At 38.4% G+C, this 19,582-nt stretch overlaps 1 protein-coding gene across 4 annotated transcripts in view; it reads right to left on the reverse strand.

Annotated features, from left to right (window-relative positions):
* Positions 1-19,582, reverse strand: part of DNAAF11 (dynein axonemal assembly factor 11) — a 95,792-nt gene that overhangs the window by 8,945 nt on the left and 67,265 nt on the right. For all 4 annotated transcript variants that reach the window (XM_073018364.1, XM_073018363.1, XM_073018362.1 and 1 more), the window contains exon 11: positions 4,434-4,515. In XM_073018364.1, coding sequence (XP_072874465.1) covers positions 4,434-4,515 — 82 coding nt within the window. The remainder of the gene's footprint in view (positions 1-4,433; positions 4,516-19,582) is intronic.

Consider the following 19,582-nt stretch of genomic DNA (forward strand, 5'->3'; position numbering starts at 1 on the left):
AGGAAAGCTGCCTGGGAAGCAGATGGCATCTCTTCTGCACATGCCCCACTTGTACCACAGCACAGGGACCCCAGGAAGCAGCCCATCCTGGATTGTATACCCCTGGACCACATGATCACTGGGATGAAGCTTTGAAGGACATATGTTTCCGGAGTGGGGAAGGCGACTGAAACAGAACTGAGGCTATTTCAGCCAGCTCCCTTCTATCTCAAGATGTTGTATTCCCAGCACATTCCACAATTATTCTTGTGAACTACAACTAAGAAAGTAGGGGGAAAGGGTTGGTCCAAGGTCACTCAGAGAACTGTTCTATATGCAGTAGCTCACAGTAAAAAATAAACAACTAGGCCAGGCATAGTGGCTCATGCCTGTAATCCCAGCACTTTGGGAGTCTGAGGCGGGAGGATCACTTGAGGTCAGGAGTTTGAGACCAGCCTGGCCAACATGGCAAAAACCTGTCTCTACTAAAAATACCAAAAAATTAGCTGAGCATGGTGGCACGTGCCTGTAGTCTCAGCTATTCAGGAGGCTGAGGCACAATAATCGCTTGAACCTGGAGGCAGAGGTTGCAGTGAGCCAAGATCATGCCATCGCATTCCAGCCTGGGTAACAAAGGAGAAACTCTATCTCAAAAAAACAAATAAATGAATAAAAAAAAGACGACTACTCAAGGAAAAAAACCAAAAACGAACAAACAAAAAAAACCACAAGAACCAATAGAATTAACAAGAACAGAAATAGAAATATAAAAATTTCAGATATTGGAATATGAAAACATGAACTATAAAACCACTACAATGACTATGTTTAAATAACATGTCTCAGACTTCCTAGTAAAAGATGGAAAGCTTCCCTCTGGACTCAGCAGAACAACAAAGATGCTGCCCTCACTCCACTACTCAACACTATCCTGGAGCCTTTCCCTGTGCAGTAAGGTATGAAGAGGAAATAAAAGAGATAAGGATCAATCGGAAAGCAAGCAAGCCAGCCAGCAAGCTGCCATTCTTTGCAGGCAGAATGAAAATCTAAAAGAATCCACAGATACGTCAATAAAATAATGAGAGAGATTAGTAAAGTTGCTGGCTACAAAATCAAACGCAAAAGTAGACTACTTAGTGGCGATGGTTGTACGACATTGTGAATATACTAAATGCCACCGAATTGTATACTTTTAAATGATTACAATGGTAAATTTGAGGTAATGTGTATTTTACCACAATGAAAAAGTAAATTGCCATCTACATACCAGCAGCAGAGAAAAAATAAATAAATAATACATTTGTGATAGCATCAAAATATCATACACCTAAAAATTAATAAAACATTGGTATGCTTATGGAAAATTTATAAAGAGATACCAAATAAGATTGAAGAAAGGACAGAGAGATATTAATCCTATAAGAACTGTTCTCCCTAAATTGATCTATGTGGTCAATACAATTCCAAAGAAAATCCCAATGCATACCTGTGTGTGTATTTGTGTGTGAGTAAAACTTCTTTAGTTGATTCTGAAACATATATGTAAGTGCAAAGGGATAAAATTAGCCAACTCACTCTTCAAGAAGAATAAGGTGAGAGGATACTTCCTACCAGTTATAAAACTCATTATAAGACTATGGAAATTAAGGAAGTAGAGCGGAATAGAGACCAGAGGCAAACCATACAGATGTGGACACCTGGTCTATGACAGAGGTGGCCTTGGTAACTAATGTAGACAGAATAACCATTTTAATAAGAGACACGGGGACAGTAGGGTGCCCACACTGTGAAAAATTAAATTGTCATACTTTAAACATATTAAATTGTCATACTTTAAACAAACTTAATTCCTGATGGATTAGATGTTTCCTCAAATTATACCTAAATGTGAAAGGCAAAAGTATAAAGCCTTACAACATAAAGGACTACCTTTATGACCTCAGGGCAGGATAGAATTTCTAGAACAGAACAAACATAAAATAATTAACCATAAAAAAGTTTAACAATCTTGATTATTTTAAAATCAAAATCTTCTGTTCATCAAATGACACCAGGAAGAGATTAAGAAGCAAGCCTGGCCGGGTGCGGTGGCACACACCTGTAATCCCAGTACTTTGGGAGGCCAAGACAGGTGGATCACAGGAGGTCAGGAGTTTGAAACCAGCCTCGCCAACATTGCGAAACCTCATCTCTACTAAAAATACAAAAATTAACCAGGCATGGTGGCAGGCACCAGTAGTCCCAGCTACTCGGGAGGCCGAGGCAGGAGAATCGCTTGAATTTGGGAGGCAGAGGTTGCAGTGAGCCGAGATCCTGCCACTGCACTCCAGCCTCCTGCCACTGCACTTGATAAGAGCGAGACTGCCTCAAAAAAAAAAAAAAAAAAAAAAAAAAAAAAAAAAAAAAAAAAAAAAAATTAAGAAAGAAAGAAGAAGAAGAAGAAGAAGGCAAGTCTGAGGTTGTATAATCCTGGTTCTACCACTTATCGGCTTTGACACCTTGGGCAAATGCCATCTCTCAATCTCAGTGAATTAGAAATAATAGTATTTATCTGCAGTGTTATTCTTGAAGATGAAAGACAGACAACACATAACATCATGTAGCAGAGTCAGCACTCAATAAATCCCTTCATTTGGAGGAATCTGTGCATCTTTTTTCATTTTACAGTGTTAAGGGACCACAAGAGGTCACTGAGTATTACCCTCCAGTCCTGATGAATAAAATCCTACCCCAGTTTCTCATCCCCCCCATTCACTTTCTCCCCAGCATGAGAAACAAACCACTCTGCCAAGAGAGGGTCAAGGAGCCTCTTGTGGCCCTCCCAGTGGATGGCTGCATCCATAGTCCTTTGCCTAAAACCAACAATCCTGCCTGATCTCAGTTCCCGTGAGCAGCTTGAACGGGCAGCTGCTTGGTTAATGCGGTTGCCCGGCCTGAGGCTGGGATAACGCGCACAATAGAGTTTGCCAGTGATGAAGGAGCACCACACAACTACCTTCCCACAGGCATTTTATATGTGATTGTGGTGTGATCATTTCTCAGTCATCAAAATGAAAAAGAAAGGCTTTGCAAAAATACCACAGGAGGGACTGCTATGAAGAATCGTGCTAAGACATCGTGAATCCTCAAGTGTAATCACAGTAATGATAGTTTTCCTGGGGTCTGAAAACCAGCTCTGAACTGTTTGCAATGATTTGACTTTCCATTGCTGATTCCTCACAAATTAGATTCAGACTCTTTCCATGTGTTGATGCTGCTGGGGGTTAATTATGACTGTGAATATTCATAATAGACATAATACCCGTGAATCTTGTATGTGCAATGGAAATCACTAAGCTGGGAAATAGAGTGGATTTCCAAGGTTAAAAACAGCAACCCGTTTTTCAGTAGGAATTCAATTGCATACCTGTTGTTCAAACAAACCCCATGTTTAAAAATCTCTACAAAAGTTCAGCAGTTGTCTTTGAACATACCAATGCCTGACTGCTTTATTATGCAACACATAAATATAGCTCTTGTTCAGGTATTTTTATGATGGTAATTCTAGCATATACATTTGTATCACAAAGATAGTTTGCCTTACTTCAAAATAGATTTTACCATCTGGATGATAAGAGTCTGAAAATCATAAGAAGCAGAAGGACAGTTGGAAGAACTGGGATCTCATTCTAGAGAAGAACTGAGAAAGGGGAGAGCTTTGTGCAAATTACTTTATGGGATGTCATTGCTTAAGGGAGATTGGCTTGGTTTTGACGGTCTCCAGGAAGCAGAGCCTGGACCTTCACTTAGGAATCAAAGAGAGACAGAGAGAGGCTGTCTAACAGTAGAGGATACCAAGAAGGGAATGAATACTCTCTTGAGAGGATGAGGGTCCTATTGGGAAAGGAATTTAAGCAAAGGCCAGAAAATGACCAACAGTCAGGAGACTGACAGGAGGGGCCCTAGTACCGTTGAGAGTTGAGGCATCTGTGGAGTGACACACGGATCTTAAAAGGGAGGCTGTGACAGCAACGGTACCAGCGAGGTTGTCCCAGCATGTCACGGCTACATGACCTTCAGTACATTCTAAGTTTCTCCCTCCCTCAGCTCCCCTAACTGGAAATTGAGCATAAAAATTACGAGGATTAAATGTGTGAATATGGGTAAACCACACAGAATAGCACCTGACACGAAGCAAGCACTTGGTAAATGTTAGCCGTCATTGGTGTTGACATTACCAGTCATGTTATATTATGATGAGACACTGGGACCTGTATATACACAGATTTGATTTTAGGGATCAGGAGCCCTACAAAGCAAGAGTCTATGGTTTGGGAAACAAACATTAACATTCATGGTATGAATCATCTCAGAACTTTAAATAATTGTATAATTTTGGAAGCTGCATTCCAACCAACAAATGACAATGAAGAGAACAATATCATATAGCTAAGGACAGACTGGGAGGGTGGTACCTTGTGTTTATGTGTTCTCTGCTCCTGTCCGAGGTAGTTTTCACAGATGTGAATGCTCGTTGACCACCTGTGATTACTTCTCCTACCTAAAATAAAAATGAAACACACACCACGTGGTGCATTACTCCTTGATGTACCTTTAAAAACATACATATATGTATTATAAAAGATACTAAAACATTTTAATTATTTTTCTACATATTCCATGAAAGACTCAATCCTGAAGCCCTTACATACAGTGTAGAGAAGGTTACATCACGAATTGTATCTATCATAATAGTCTTGCAAAGCCACAAGGCATCTACAACTGTCAAAGGCCAAGCAGGAGATATGGTGAATTAATATATTTAACAAATATTATCTAAGAGACAACAACATGCCAGATACTTTTGTGGGGTGTTGGGGATACAGATGTGATGGAAACACTGCCTTTGAGGTGCTCCTAGCGAAAAGGGGAAAGCACTCTGAGATGGGAGCTTGAATCCTCATGCTCCCAGCTCACTGGGCCCTGGTTTCTTCCTCTGTAAAATGAAGGAATTGGTTTATGATCTGAAAGGCCCCTTTTTTGGTCTAAAAAATCCTGTAATTCTAACATTTTTAAACTAAATAAGCTCAGTGCTAAGCATGTTGAAGTCTCAATAAGTAAAATGATTCCATTCAACAAATGTACTGCAAAAATTATTCAGACCCAATACCTCCTCTCAAGAAACTCCTAAGACATCAGAGAGGGGAAGGAAAAGAGAACCTGCTGCTACTTGTCAGACTCCAACTACGTGCTAGGCACACACCTACCAATATCAACCCCGTATTTTATTTAATTTCCCCACCCCTAAACATTCCTATGAGACAGGGATTGCTAGCAGGAGGACAGAAGTTTAAAAACTCTCTTCTCATGTTGCCTGGGTCCATTGACCAATATGGCATCTGCCCTTTGTTTTTAAGGAGTAGAGTGACTTTGAGTGGGTGTCCATCCCCCTCTCCACCCTCCCCAGGCCCTTCTCTATGGCAGGGGAATGACTCATTCACCTGCCATGTCTCTCTGATGGGCAGGGTCATTGATCTCAAGGGTGAGGGCTATCTGCCTTTCTCTGTTCTGCCTGAGACTTGGTGTGCTGCACAGCTGTGATCCAGGCTCACGCAAATGATTAAGGAAAAGACTAGGCTTAAACTTCAAGGGTCTATCATCATCTGCCTCCCATCTACTGGTTCAGGCATGTATCTCGATTTACAGTATATACTTGGGAAGGGCATTGGAAGCCCCAATTTAGCCTTAACACTAAGCCACATTCTCCTATCTAAGCTTTACTATACTGAAGTGTTGGTCACTTAATCATATTAATACATGGGTAATTTGTTTCTTATTTAATTAGAGATTCTTGGTTCTAGGCTCCAGTAAACCCCCAAAGCCTAGTCCATTGTTTATCATCTGTATGCTTCAATAAATAAATTATAAATGAACCAATGAAGAAATGATTCCCAGTCTGAGACTGCAGCATCAAACTCGGGGAGGTTTGGGCTCTGATGGATGCCCACACCTAGATGGCAGTCCTCCTGTGTCAACATCATACAGTGGTGCCAGACTAGTTTTTTTACATGGTGCAGTTGTATAATTTTCAATAATATTTTGTAAAAATGCAACACATGTATGTATGTGTGATGTCGTGCAGCTCCCTTTCACTGGAGACCATGAACATAAGAAGTATATCTTCCTCTTCCCATGGGTCTCATGGGAGGGTGTATATGTGATGTGGAAAGATCTTCAGCTCCACCCTTTCAATATAAGCTTTGAACACTAGACTGGGAGAGAATAATCACAAGTGGTTTATGTGATGGTAAGACTTTTACTGAAGCTCCAAAAGAAAAAAAAATAATGAATGCTACTAAAAACTTTAAATACCAAGGCTAGAAGGGTTTGTTCAGAAATGTTTCAAAAGCGATGCAGTCCACATTACAAAAACTCATAGAAGAATGCTATGGAAGAATTGGCAACTAAAGCTACCAAAACAATGTTTACTGAATAATTAAAGAAGGTGACTCACAGAAAGGTTTGCCCAACAGAGCAGGTTTGTATTATCAAACATGGTTTATTTTGGAGTAGGCTAAGTCTAAAATGTTGTATTTTCTAGGTTTTAAAATAGACTTAATGTAATCGTATTGCTTTCCATTAATTTTTTGCTGACCGATGTTATATTTGTGGATGTTACTGTGGCAGGGTATGAATGTCTATATGGTTTAAATATGAGAACAACTGGTTTTCTTCTTTTTCTTTAACTGAATGAGTGGGATGAATGTAAATATTTCCTGATATCCTGCCCTTCTCTTAAGGGAATGAAAACGCTTTTCAGTTGCTGTTGATTCCAGTTATAGTTAACCAAATCAGATGTCAATTATAAATGTAAAAAATAGAATTGGGAAGATATTTCTTAATGTTTTATGGAGATTAAAAAGAGACTCTCCTTAGATTTAGAGAAGGAGAGAGAGAATGCGGGGAAGGGCCTCCTCCTGGAAGTATCCCAGGGAGGCAGCAAGACCTCCGAGAGATGTGCCTGTGTAATACATGTGGAGCAGTGTTGTCCAGCAAAATGTTCTGCAATTCTGTTTTTCAATATTTCCTACTATCTCAATATTTCTGGTGGAAATGCTCTGTGCTATCCAACGCAATAGCTACCAGCTGCCTGTTGCTACTAAGCACTTGAAATGTGGTTAGTGCAATGTAGAAACTAAAGTTTTGCTTTTATTAAATTTTAATTAATTTGAATTTATGTTTATTTAGCAAGAGATATAGGAACATAACCACAGTCAGCTTCAAACCCGTGTGTGTTGGTCATGTGATGGGCTACTGGGATTCTTATTCAGGTGTGAACGACCTTGTCCATACCAACTACCTGTAATTCATCTGTGGTCTAGACCACATGGTCTTTTCTGTTCTGGAACTCTCTGCTCCTTCCTTACCATGCCTGGGACCTGGAACTCTCATGTGAGTGTGAGAACTTGGGGGTCTACAATCCAATCTCTCTGATCAATGTGAGATCTGGAGGATACTCCCCTGTGCCTGATTTGGCCAACTGAAAAGACTCAGGTCAGCCAGGGAGCTCACTGAGATGTTGACTGAGACCTTTGTCGGGCTTGCGTCACAGCTCAACTTCTCCCTTTCCCCACTCTTGGCTTCTTCCCTCCCTTTCCGGGTGTTGACCCCCAGGACACTTCTTAACACACATTTTGCACGCTCATCTACATTTCAGAATCTGCTTCCCAAGGAGCAGTGGCACCTTAGCACCTTTTAAATTTCTTAATATTTTAATTCCTTTAAATGAAGTCAATGTGCTCTTGAACCCAAAGTACAAGTTTTGTATAGCTTTACATTTCAATACATGCACCAATGAGAATGGGAACATATGCATAATTAGAGTCTTAAAACACCCCATTTCTAACACTGTTATTTGTCACATAATAAGCACAAAGACTCTGTGTTTATGGAAATGCAAATAGAATCACAAATTTGGAACTTTTATTCACAGGGAATTTGCTGTGCACCAGAATCTAAATGTGTTTCTTCTTTTAAAAGGTATTTTCAGCTCATTTAGTTTCAAAGATTGTTTTAAGTTTAAAAGTTAGAAGGAATTAAGGAGTCAGCTGTAAATAAAATATTAACACAAACATTCATAATAACACTGAAATTCATCTTAATGCCAACATACATAATAACACTGAAATTCATCTTAACGTCAACGTTCATATTAATAGTAGGTTACCTTTTCTGATAAGATCGAATTTGCCCAAGCAGAGGTCTATAGGTTCAGTGTTCCAAGGTTTTGCAATCCTAACATTTGGTTTCCCACTGTACCTGCAGTCCCGGGTTGCTCTGCCTCGAGGAAGCAATGCTCATTAACATCAAATATCGTCTTATTCATTTGTGCTAAATGTGTTTAGGAATGACTAATGGAAAAGTTGTAAGGGCCAAAATATGTTTAGTAAATTAGATAATGTGAGACTAACGGTTTCCTGAATCCACAGAGAGAAATGTAATCAACTACTTGAAAATTCAATTGTGGGATAGGCATAAAGGAACAAATTAACATTTTAATAATGTTACATTATTTTAACTCTCATAGAGCCATGCAATTGAAAGTTGGGAGTGAACATGGAGGCAGTAATAGAGTTCACTTTTCTACAGAATACAAAAGTCCATTCTGAGGCTTTTCTGATGCACGACTTTCCAACTTTTACTTACATAGTACCTGGTTGAATGCCACGTACCGAGGCAGTACGTGCATTGAGATGATCTACATCAACTATAAAAGTCACTCATACCAAGAAACGTAGACTATGTGAGCTGTGTAAAAATACAGTAAATGGATACAACGAAGCTACTTAGCTCTGAATCCTTATACTTTGGGTTGAACCATAAAAATTGCCAATATCTATGTTTGATCCATGAAAAATGATTTCTTAAGGTTTAACTTAATATTTAAGTGAATTTAAATAAAAATGAGCAAACAATAACTCCATTTCAGATGAAGACATGCTACTGGTAAATTAAGAGGGAATGAACAAAGGACATGAATGCAATCAGGAATACTTGTTAAGGAAGAAAACATAAATCAATCAACTTTAACTTTTTCCTGTGAGTTTAACCTGGCTTCTTAAATAAAAGTATACATGAAAATCACAGTAAATTTCTCTTTCTCTTGGAGATTTCACTTTCTCCCACAGTTTCGACTATTACCTCCATTAAATCTGCTCCAAGAAATATTTACTGAGCATCTGTTATATGCCAAGCATAGGACTGAGAGGCAGATATGGAATGATAGATTAAAAATTATTCCTGATCATCTCATGAGGGAGAAAGATACATAAACAGTTAAAATACATTGAAAAAAGTACAATTGCTAGATATAGGCATAGACTACTATGGAAGCCCAAGGGAGGGAGCCATGCTAGAAAGGATAGAGAGCAGAAATCAAATAAGGTATTGTAATCTGTTCTCACATTGCTATAAAGAAATACCTGAGACTGGGTAATATACAAATAAAAGAGGTTTAATTGACTCACAGGTGTGCAGACTACATAGGAAACATGATGGCATCAGCTTCTGGGACGGCCTCAGGAAACTTACAATGGTGGCAGAAGGTGAAGGGGAAGCAGGCATATCTCATATGGCAGGAGTAGGAGCAAGAGAGAGGGGAAGGAGGTGCCACACACTTTTAGACCACCAGATCTCAAGAGAACTCTATCACATAGCACTAGGGGGATGGTGCTAAACCATTATAAACTGACCCCATGATCCAACTGTCTCCCATCAGGCCCCACTTCCAGCACTGGGCATTACATTTCAACATGAGATTTGGGTGGGGACACAAATCTAAATCAATCCTGTTGTGATGCTATCTAAATGTGCCTAATGGCCATTAGAAGGCTTACTGGGGGATGTGAGGTTTGATATGAATTTTAAAGGATAAGCAGGAATTTTCCAGAAGACGTAGGTCATGTAGTAGATGAGGAATATTCCAGAAAGAGAAAACAAGCATGAGCAGAGACAGGAAAGTAAATGACCACACAAACTAGCACGAAATACGTGGCAGACTGTAGCTGGAGAGAAGGCTAAAGAACAAAGGAGAGATTTGGGGGAATTTATTTCATGGCACTTGGACTTTGCATAAGTGGTGATGAGAACTTTGCAATGCTTTCTTCCCAAGTCACACAGTTACTTACCTCAGCTCAAGAGTAGTATTTTACACATGTCCTTATTTTCCTTAGATAAGGTGTGTGATGTTAACAAAAATACTAACTCCAGTGGAGTGATAGCTTTTGAAAAGTGTCTTTTTCTCTTGCCTAGCTAGATAAAAATACTTTCCTTTCTCTTTAGACTATTTTAGTCAAATTTCTGTTCCTGCACCCAACCTCACTCTGAAAATACTCATGACACACAATCCTGTTGGGAAACTGTCTAAATGTGCATAATGGCCATCACAGAGATTCTACAAACTCACACATTTGAATCACTGGCTAATTGTGCTGTTCTGTTGGGCTTTAGTTTGCCTATAGACCACCATTTCTCTAGCAGACCACTGTCTCATAGGAGGTAGGTCTTGGACTCTGCATTCAAGATCACTTAGCATTTATATATCCTCTTAAAAGGGGTCATTTGCATGAAATACAATCCATTGTCCACAACTGCCCCAGAGTGGAAGATCATGGAAGTTAAGGGGATAGTTTCTTAAAATGAACTGAACATTAATAAATGATTTTTACACTCTTCAGTGCAGACCTTTGCAGTATTTTCATGTGGGTGTGACATGGTGTCTTAACGCATAGTACAGGCACTGAGACTGTTTGTCCTCGTATCCATTGCCTGCCCTGTCTTTGCTCTGCTCTATAAATCACAGGAAGACAGAACCCTGCTGGCTTCACTATCACTATCCACAGAACCTGCTGGCCTCCTATGTTAACTGACTTCCACCTGGGCCTGGCCAATGGGAGGCAATGGAGGGAAGCTGGAGGGCCAAGAACCCTACACGCTTTCACAATCCCTGTCTGCATCAACAACTCCTCCAGCAGTGGTAGAATCTACTCTGTGGCTCCAGGCCCTGCCCAAGATGGCTACTGCAGTTTTGGTTTCTTCCAGGTGACCTTTCCAGGTGACCTTGGTGTTTGCTTTCTGCCAACACCAACTTCTCCCTCTGTCGCAGGAATGGTGGTAACTTCCTGATGGTACACATTTTTTCCTTTCTTTGGCTTCTCAAATCTTCTGTTATCTGTGTAATATTCTTCCTGAATTACTCCTAAATAATAAATTCCCTTATAAATCCTGTATTGTATACATTTCAATACTCAAGTGTTTCCTGATTTCTCATTAGACCCTTTCTTATTTATGTTGTGTTTCTCACACCTTGGGGTGGTCATTAAAACAAGATTCCCACACCTTCTAGTTAGAATCTGCAGATAGCGGCCTGGGAATCTAGTTTTTAACAAGCTCTCCCCAGGTGATTCTTAGATTAGATGAGTTTTGAAAACAGTCCTAGCTGATACTGCAGCTTCCAGGCTTCTCTGGATGCAATTTAATTTATACAACCCACATTTACAAGATGCCTATTAGTGTTCCAGAAATTGTTCTAGGAGCTGGGATGCTGTGGATGAACCAGAAAAACATGGTCACTGCACTGATGAAATATTTTACATTGCTATTCAAAATTATATACTTTGATCTACAGATGAGAGATAATAATTGTGTAATATTCTGTTTTATGTGTGCACTATCATTTAATGGACTGGTTTTGAATAGTTAGATTGTTTCCAATTTCTTATATGATGGTGTCTACCCATGTACATAAATTGTATATTGTATGATATACCTAACTATTTTGTTAGGAGAGAATCCAAATTTAGATTTATTAAGCCATAATGTACATTTTAAGGCTTGATATATGTCAGTAATTTTATTCCCAAAAAGATTAAATCATTTCCTATTTTCTCTAGCAGTTTATGAGAGTACTCTTTCAATGAACCCTCATTAGCATTGAACTGAAAAAATTTTTTTAAAATTTGGCAGCAGTGGTTGCTTCTAGAAAGAAGAACTAGATGGTTGAGAAAGAGAGATGAAAGGAAGGATTGCTTTGTACTGTAAGTTACTTAATGCTTTTGGATTCTGTCCTGTAAATATATGTTATCTATTTAAAAATAAGTAAGAAGCAGTAAAAAATTTTTAAATGTTTGATAATAACATGAAAAAATATAATATTTTATTATAATATATAATGGAAATTTCTCATATCTTTTGTGTTTCTTTTGTAACTGTCGTTTCCCACCTTGCTAGTAGAGTTTTAATTGTTTTCTGAAATACTTTTATGAATTTATACATATTATCCTTCTTTAGTCTTTTGTGGTTTTTTTTCTGGCAATGGGACATATCAGCATTAAAAATAATATATCTTAACTTGTTTATTTTACCTCACTAAAATGTAAACTCCATGAGGACAGGAAGTTCTGTGTTGGGCACGTGGTAAGCCCTCAACAATTATTTGTTGAATAAATACATAGATGAAATGCAAGTGAACAAAAAGTATTTACTGAATGGTAGGTTTTGACATACAACTCTTACACTGTAAATAATGAAATAATTATTTAATTATTGTAGATTCTAAATAATTAAAACTATTGCTTTTCCTTGGTGATTTTTGAAATTATTTTATGTTTAGAAAATCCTTTAAAGAATGAAAGTAGATATTTATCTTTATTTATTTTCTTAATGCTTTTAAAATAACACTCAATTCTTTAAAATCCATATGAAATTTATTTTGGTGTCTGGTGTATTTGACGAACTAATGTTTTCCAAATCCTCCAATTTTATTTTAAAATATTCATTAATTCACTCAATTTCAATCAACAGGTATTTTTTTGAGTACTTACAACACACCACTGAACCAGACACAGTTCTTGTTTCAGGGAGCTTACGGTTTAATAGAAGAAAAAACAAGTCAGCACACAGCTTTAGGGCAGTGAGATCAATAAGACAGAGAATAAATGCAGGGTGCTGTAGGAGCATCAAGGACAGACATATCCCAGCTTTGGGGGCTCAGGGAAATTTCCCAAGGGAGCATTATCTGAGCTAGAAAAGGAATATCCAGTTGAAAGGAGGAAAAGTGCCTCTCACAGAGAAGGAAAACTTGCACAAAAGTAAAAGAGAATAGCAAGTTCCTGGAACTGTAAGTTGTTCCATATTCCTAGTGCATGGGCTTCAGAAGGGGAGACAGTAGGAGCTGAGGTTGTGGATGTAAGCAGGGTCTACAGCATGCAGGAATTGTAGGCTGTTTTAGCAGTTATAACTTTATTCTAAAGATGAGAGGGACCCCACTAATAGGCTTCATAAAAGGAGAAACTGGCACCATAAAGTCTGCACTTTTGGAAGGTTGCTGGAAAGCAAAGTATATATTGAAATAAAATCTGAAAAGAGGAAGTCTATTTATAATACCATTGTAGTAATAGGGTAAGAGATAATTGTTATCTCTGCCAAGACAAAGACAGTGGCATTAAAGAGAAAGAATGAATTTGAGGTATGAAGGAGGTAAAAATCTAGCAGACTTGAATGTAAAGAGTGACGATAGAGGGAGATGACAAAGATGATATCAAGTGGGTGGATGATGGTAATATTCATTAAGAAAAGGGATTTGGGAGGTGTAGTAAGGTGGGAAGGGAAATAGAGTTCAGATTTTAACTGAAAATCCTGCAGATACATATTTAAAAGTCCATCATATTTTGGAAGTAACCGAAGTCAATTCAATGGATAAGATCAATCAGGAGAGGGTAAGAATGAGGAGAGTTGGATAAGAAACACAAAAGAAAGTGAACATTTAAGAAATGAGCAAAGGAAGATGTACTTACAAAAAAGGACTGCAAAAGAAAGGACAGAAAGGTAGAAGAAAGAATAGGAGTACATGATTATATAAAACTAAGAGCAAGATTAAAAGGAAGAGGAGAATCCAACAATATCTCATACAACGGAGAAATCAAGTAAAGTAAGTGTTACAAACTTTCTGTTGAGCTCAGTAAAAGAAGATATTTGTTCAGTACGATAGAAGTTTCTGACAGATAAAAATAATAAACTTCAAAGTATACATACATATATATGTGCATATATATACGTGTACATATATATATATATGTAATGCCCAATAACTTTTACCTTGAAAATGACAAGTTGCTGTTGAGAAAAAAATTTTAGAACACCCATAGAGAGACACTTCATGATCATACATTGGCAAACTTAATAATGTTAAGACGTCAGATCTTCCCAGATTGACCTACAGATTCAATAAAATCCTAATTAACATCCCAACAATGTTTTTGTATGAAAATTAATAAACTGATTTCTAAATTTATATACTGATACAAATAATAAACAAAATGATCATCAAAAAGAAACAAACTGTAAGAATTACAGCCTTAAAGGTGTATTATAAAGCTAAAATTATTAGTATAGGGTAGTATTGGCATAAGGATAAACAGATCAATGGGAAAAAAATACAGGCCTAAAAATAGACCCTTCTTTATGAGGCCATTGATTTTTGACAAAGGTGCTGAAGCAACTCAATGGGGAAAGTAAAATCTTTTGGGCTAGATCTTCAAATCCATAAGAGAGAAAAAAAAATGGCCCTTATCCACTACTACATACCATACATAAAAATCCATCTGAGATGAATCCCAGACTTAAAGGTAAAAGCTAAAATGGTAAAGCTTCTAAAAGAAAATGTGGGAGAATATCTTTAAAGCTAAAGATGTCATAAATAAGAAAAAGGAAGTAATCACCAAAATAGAAATAAAATAACATATGAGATTTCACCAAAGCCAAAACTTCTGCTTATTTTACAAATAATAAGCAGAATAAAATAATAAGCAAATCACTGGCTAACAGAAAATATTCAAAAATCAGATAAGGCATGATAAGGAATGAATAAGAAGCTTTGGAGGTTTCATTCTTCAAGTAATATTTATTTGTTGTAATATTTATTTACTGGAAGGCAAGTACCACTCCACTCATTGGCTGAATCGAGGTCTCTTCTCTCATAATCCCCATATTTAGACAGGTAAAGACAAATCACACAAAATTTAACAAATAAGGCCATTTCATACAGTAATAAATACTGTGATCAAATAAACCAAGTAATATGGCTGAGAAAGATGACTGAGAGATTGTGACTGGCTATGTTAGCTCTGGTATTCAAAAAAAAAGTCCCTCTAAAAATGTAATATTTGAGCCCAAACCTGCATAATACAAAGGAAACAGATTTGTATTTTTTAAATACAAATCTGTTTGGCTCAATATGGTTTGTATAAAAACCATTTTATACGAAAAGGTTTGGCTCTGTGTCCCCACCCAAATATCACCTGGAATTGTAATCCCCATGTGTCAAGGAGGGACCTAAAATCCCCCTGTGTGGAGGGAGGGAGGTGATTAGATCACGGGGGCGGTTTCCCCCAGGCTGTTCTCTTCATAGTGAGGGAGTTCTTAGGAGACCTGATGGTTTTATAAGGGGCTCGTCCCCCTTCACTTCCTTCACACGCTCTCAACTGCTGCCATGTAAGATGCACCTGCTTCCCCTTCCACCATGACTGTGAGTTTCCTGAGGCCTCCCCGGCCATGTAGAACTGTGAGTCAATTAAGTCTCTTTTCCTTATAAATTACCCAGTCTCAGGCAGTTCTTTAGAGCAGTATGAGAACGGACTAACATAGGAAATTGGTACCAAGAATGGGGGTGGTTTCCCCATGACGTTCTTGCGATAATGAGTGAATTCTCACGAGGTCTGATGATTTGATAAATGGTAGTATTTCTGGATGTCTCACACACTCTGTCTCCTGCTGCTGTGGTCCAAGTTGGCTTCCCCTTCACCTTCCACCGTGATCTGGAAGTCTCCCCAGCTACATGGAACTGTTAGTCAATTAAACCTCTCTCCTTTATAAATTACCCAGTCTTGGGTATTTATTTATAGCAGTGTGAAAACAGACTAATATAGATATAAACAGAGAGAGGGGCAGAAATGCTTTTAACAAAAAAAGCACAGAAAACACAAAAGTCCTGCCGGTGGGAATAAGGTTCTAGAACCTTATTAGAACCTTCTGTATTCCAGAACCTTATTAGAACCTCCTGTGTTTCAGAACCTTATTAGAATCCTCTGTGTTTCAGAAAGAGAGAGAGAGAGAGAGAAAAAAAAAAGCTGTGTCCAGAATATGAGGAGAAAAGTGGAAGAAGGCACCAGAAACATAGGCAGAAACTACCTTGTACACAGCCTTCTGGGCCACAACAAGAAGTCTGAATATATTTCAAGTGCTATGGAAAGTCATTGGTAGGTTTCAACAAGGGAATAAAGCTATTATTTGCAAGATGTACATTTTTTATTTTGCAAAATTTACTTATTTAAAAAGTAAACAAATAGCAATCACTTTGAAATAATTACACCTGAGCACAGACAAAAGACTGAAAAGAAACATAACAAAATGTTTATCCGGATAGTGGGACCATGAGTTATTTTTTTTCTTTACATTTTGTTGTATTTCAACAGTAATAATTTCATAATAGGAAAGAAAAAAATATTTTAAAACCCAACTATAAACAAAAAAATAAATAAAAGGGCATTCTGGCTTCCCTATGGAGAAAGTATCAAAGAGTGGAAAGAACAGAGCAAGGCAAACCGTGAGAAGGCTGTCCAAGGTAGTCCAGTTGGGGGAGGACACTGGCTTGATAGGAGGTGATGGTGGGAGTGGTGCTAAGTAACTGAATTCGGGATATATTTTGGTAGTGGTGCCTGCAAGATGTAGTTAAGGATGCCTCCTAATCATTGACTTGAACAACTGGGTATCAGTTGATGGCGCCATTTTCTGAGACAAGGAGAACTATTGGAGGAGCCGGTCTACACAAGGAAGTCATGGGTCCATTTGACCATTTTAAATTATTGAGGCTGGATATCAGCAAAATGGCAGGATAGGAAGTCCATCCTGACCACGCATTTATGTGGCCCGTCAATTGGCAGGTGCATACAAAATGTCACTGATTCTCAGGCCCATAATTTGCTAATATTTATATTATGAGGAAAATTTGTAAAGATGCAGTTATTAATACGCATATATAAAATCAACACTGACAGTTACGCAAGGCAGTTATATGGCCTTGAGTAACCAGAGAGCAAATCTAACTATCAACTGATTCCTTCAAAATTATTTTCTACTTGGAAGGTCACTCTTCTGACAGTTCCCCGTAGAAGATCATTCACACACTGCAGTCTAAAACTGAAAATATTGTATTAAGTTAGGACAAACATTAAGACTGAGAATAACGTATAAAATGAAAAGAAAATTTTCTTTTACAATCTTGCTAGAGACAGTCTCTAAAGATGCTGGAGAGGGTTTTGCGCCTTAGGGACAAAATGGCATCCTGAAGTCAACCCCTCTGCCTGACTGCAGGCTAAGTACCTAGGCTTCTCCCACTCACAGTAGCGTTGTTCACAGTAGGTGATCAAGTGAGCAAATAATCAGGCTGACTTGCCTAGGCTACTTTAGCCTCACTGCCTAGGAGAAAGCTTCAATATCAGGAACACCGGAATGAAACAAAGAGCAACACTTCCTCTCCCGTTGCCCCCTGTAAGGATCCAGAGTGATGGGGGCATCAGCCTGGATCCTTCCCAGTCTCGAAGGGACTGTGGTGAGATCTGTCTGACAAGGGACAGCTGTGCAGGGGATTGCCACAGTCTATGGCCTCTCCCGGTTACCGTGAATTGTTGTCTGATATTATCTTATGTTTTCCTCCCCATTGCTGGCAATAAGAAGAATGACCTGTCACCCACCCCCACTGGCCAATGGGAAAAAGGGACAAAGCCCATTTTAAGTGGCAGCTTTGCAGTTCTGTAGAAGCTATGAAACCAAGTCACAGAAAGACAGTGTTTGGAGCCTTTGCAGTCAGGGACAGAGACATCACTTGACCAGTGGAGAGCTAGCCTTGGGTCACCTCTTATTTTATTTTTAAAATAACTGTATACAGATTCATGGAGATAAAGAATACAAGAAAGATGCAGTTGATGGGTCTGTATCAAAATGTGGCTGTTCCCCAGAGCCCACTGAGCACTGCCATTCTTGAGAGCACCACCTGCCCTATGTGTAGCCCTGAGGAGCCCTTCTCCCTCATACCTAGGAGCCTCACCTCACAACAGGAGGCCTGTGAGTTTCCAGTGCCCACAAAGCTGATTCCATTCTTGGATCAAGGTCAGCTGTGCAGGGAGCTCCTGGTGAGATCTGACTTACCTTCTGAGCAGCTAGGGCCTGACCTTCGTCTGGTATCTACTATAAGTTTATTCTGACAAGAATGTATGAAGTTGACAGCAATAAATTTCATTATTTAAGTGACATTTGTTTATTTCACTTCCAGGAAACACAGAAAAAATATAACCCCTTGGTCCAGGAGGAGGCTAGGCAAGGTTTTAGAGAGGATGTCCATGATTTTGAAAAGAGGCTTCTCTGTAACCTTGAAGAAAACAATTATCTGCAAATAATGTGTATTTCCTTGCCTCCCAGTTGACAACAAGCCGGATAACTATGCAGGTGTCTCCCAATTAAAGTGGTATGAGGAATCATGGAAGAAAGGATACATTTCATTGTATTTACATTTGATCCTCAACAATTGTCTTAGTGGGGTTGGGGGGGAATTTCACTGGAGAATACAGACTGCAAAGATACTGATACTCATGAAATACCCTAAACCACTTCCTTATTTTAGAGTAGAAATACTGGGAACAAAATTTTAAAGGTGAAGCACTTTACTAGTTTAAGCTGCTAATGATCCAAAAGTAATCTGGCTGTAGATGAAAATTATGAGGCATTGTTTGTGTTCATTTGGAAACATATCCTATGATTTAAGGCAACACCAGAATTTCATTTCCTCTTCTGCAAAATGAGGATAATCACCCCTACTCCATAAGATGTTCAAAGTATTCAACACTGTATGTGGCACATGGTAAATGTTCAATAAATAGTGGCAATGTCTTTGTGTTTATTATTAACTGATATAAGGATAAAAGCGAGAGCCTAAATGGTGTGTCTGAGTATCACATTTATTAGAGGATTCTGAAAGAAGAGAACTAATGACCCCAATCTAGTGTTTTCTATGACATGACACATCTATTTATGACCTTGGGAAATTTATATAACGTCAGCAAGCCTCATTAAATAATCTGGATAATAAAAATCCCTAGGTTACAGGGTTATTGCAGAAAGTGAGTTGTTTAAACTGTTTATCACAGAGAATATACAATTTTTGCTAAATAGTCATAATTGCAGATATATCTCCAAAGGTGGTAAAGTCTTTCAGGGTGTATGTAGTTTATCTTTGCATACTGGATACTTAATTTGAAATATATATATATATACACAGACACACACACAGAGTACACATACATACATATGCATGTATGTTTATAATATATACAATTTGAGCCTGCCTCTTCTAGAAAGGATTTTCACGGGGTTTTGCCAGGCATGTGTGGGTGTTACTTATCTGAGACAACCTTCACTCAAGTTCAAGTCCAAGTTAGATAGTGTGAGGACAGGCTGTGAGGACTTCTGATGATTGATTTACATCTTACTCACCTTACTCAGAGGTTACAATCCT

Source organism: Chlorocebus sabaeus, chromosome 8 (assembly GCF_047675955.1).
Source record: "Chlorocebus sabaeus isolate Y175 chromosome 8, mChlSab1.0.hap1, whole genome shotgun sequence".
Lineage (NCBI taxonomy): Eukaryota > Metazoa > Chordata > Mammalia > Primates > Cercopithecidae > Chlorocebus > Chlorocebus sabaeus.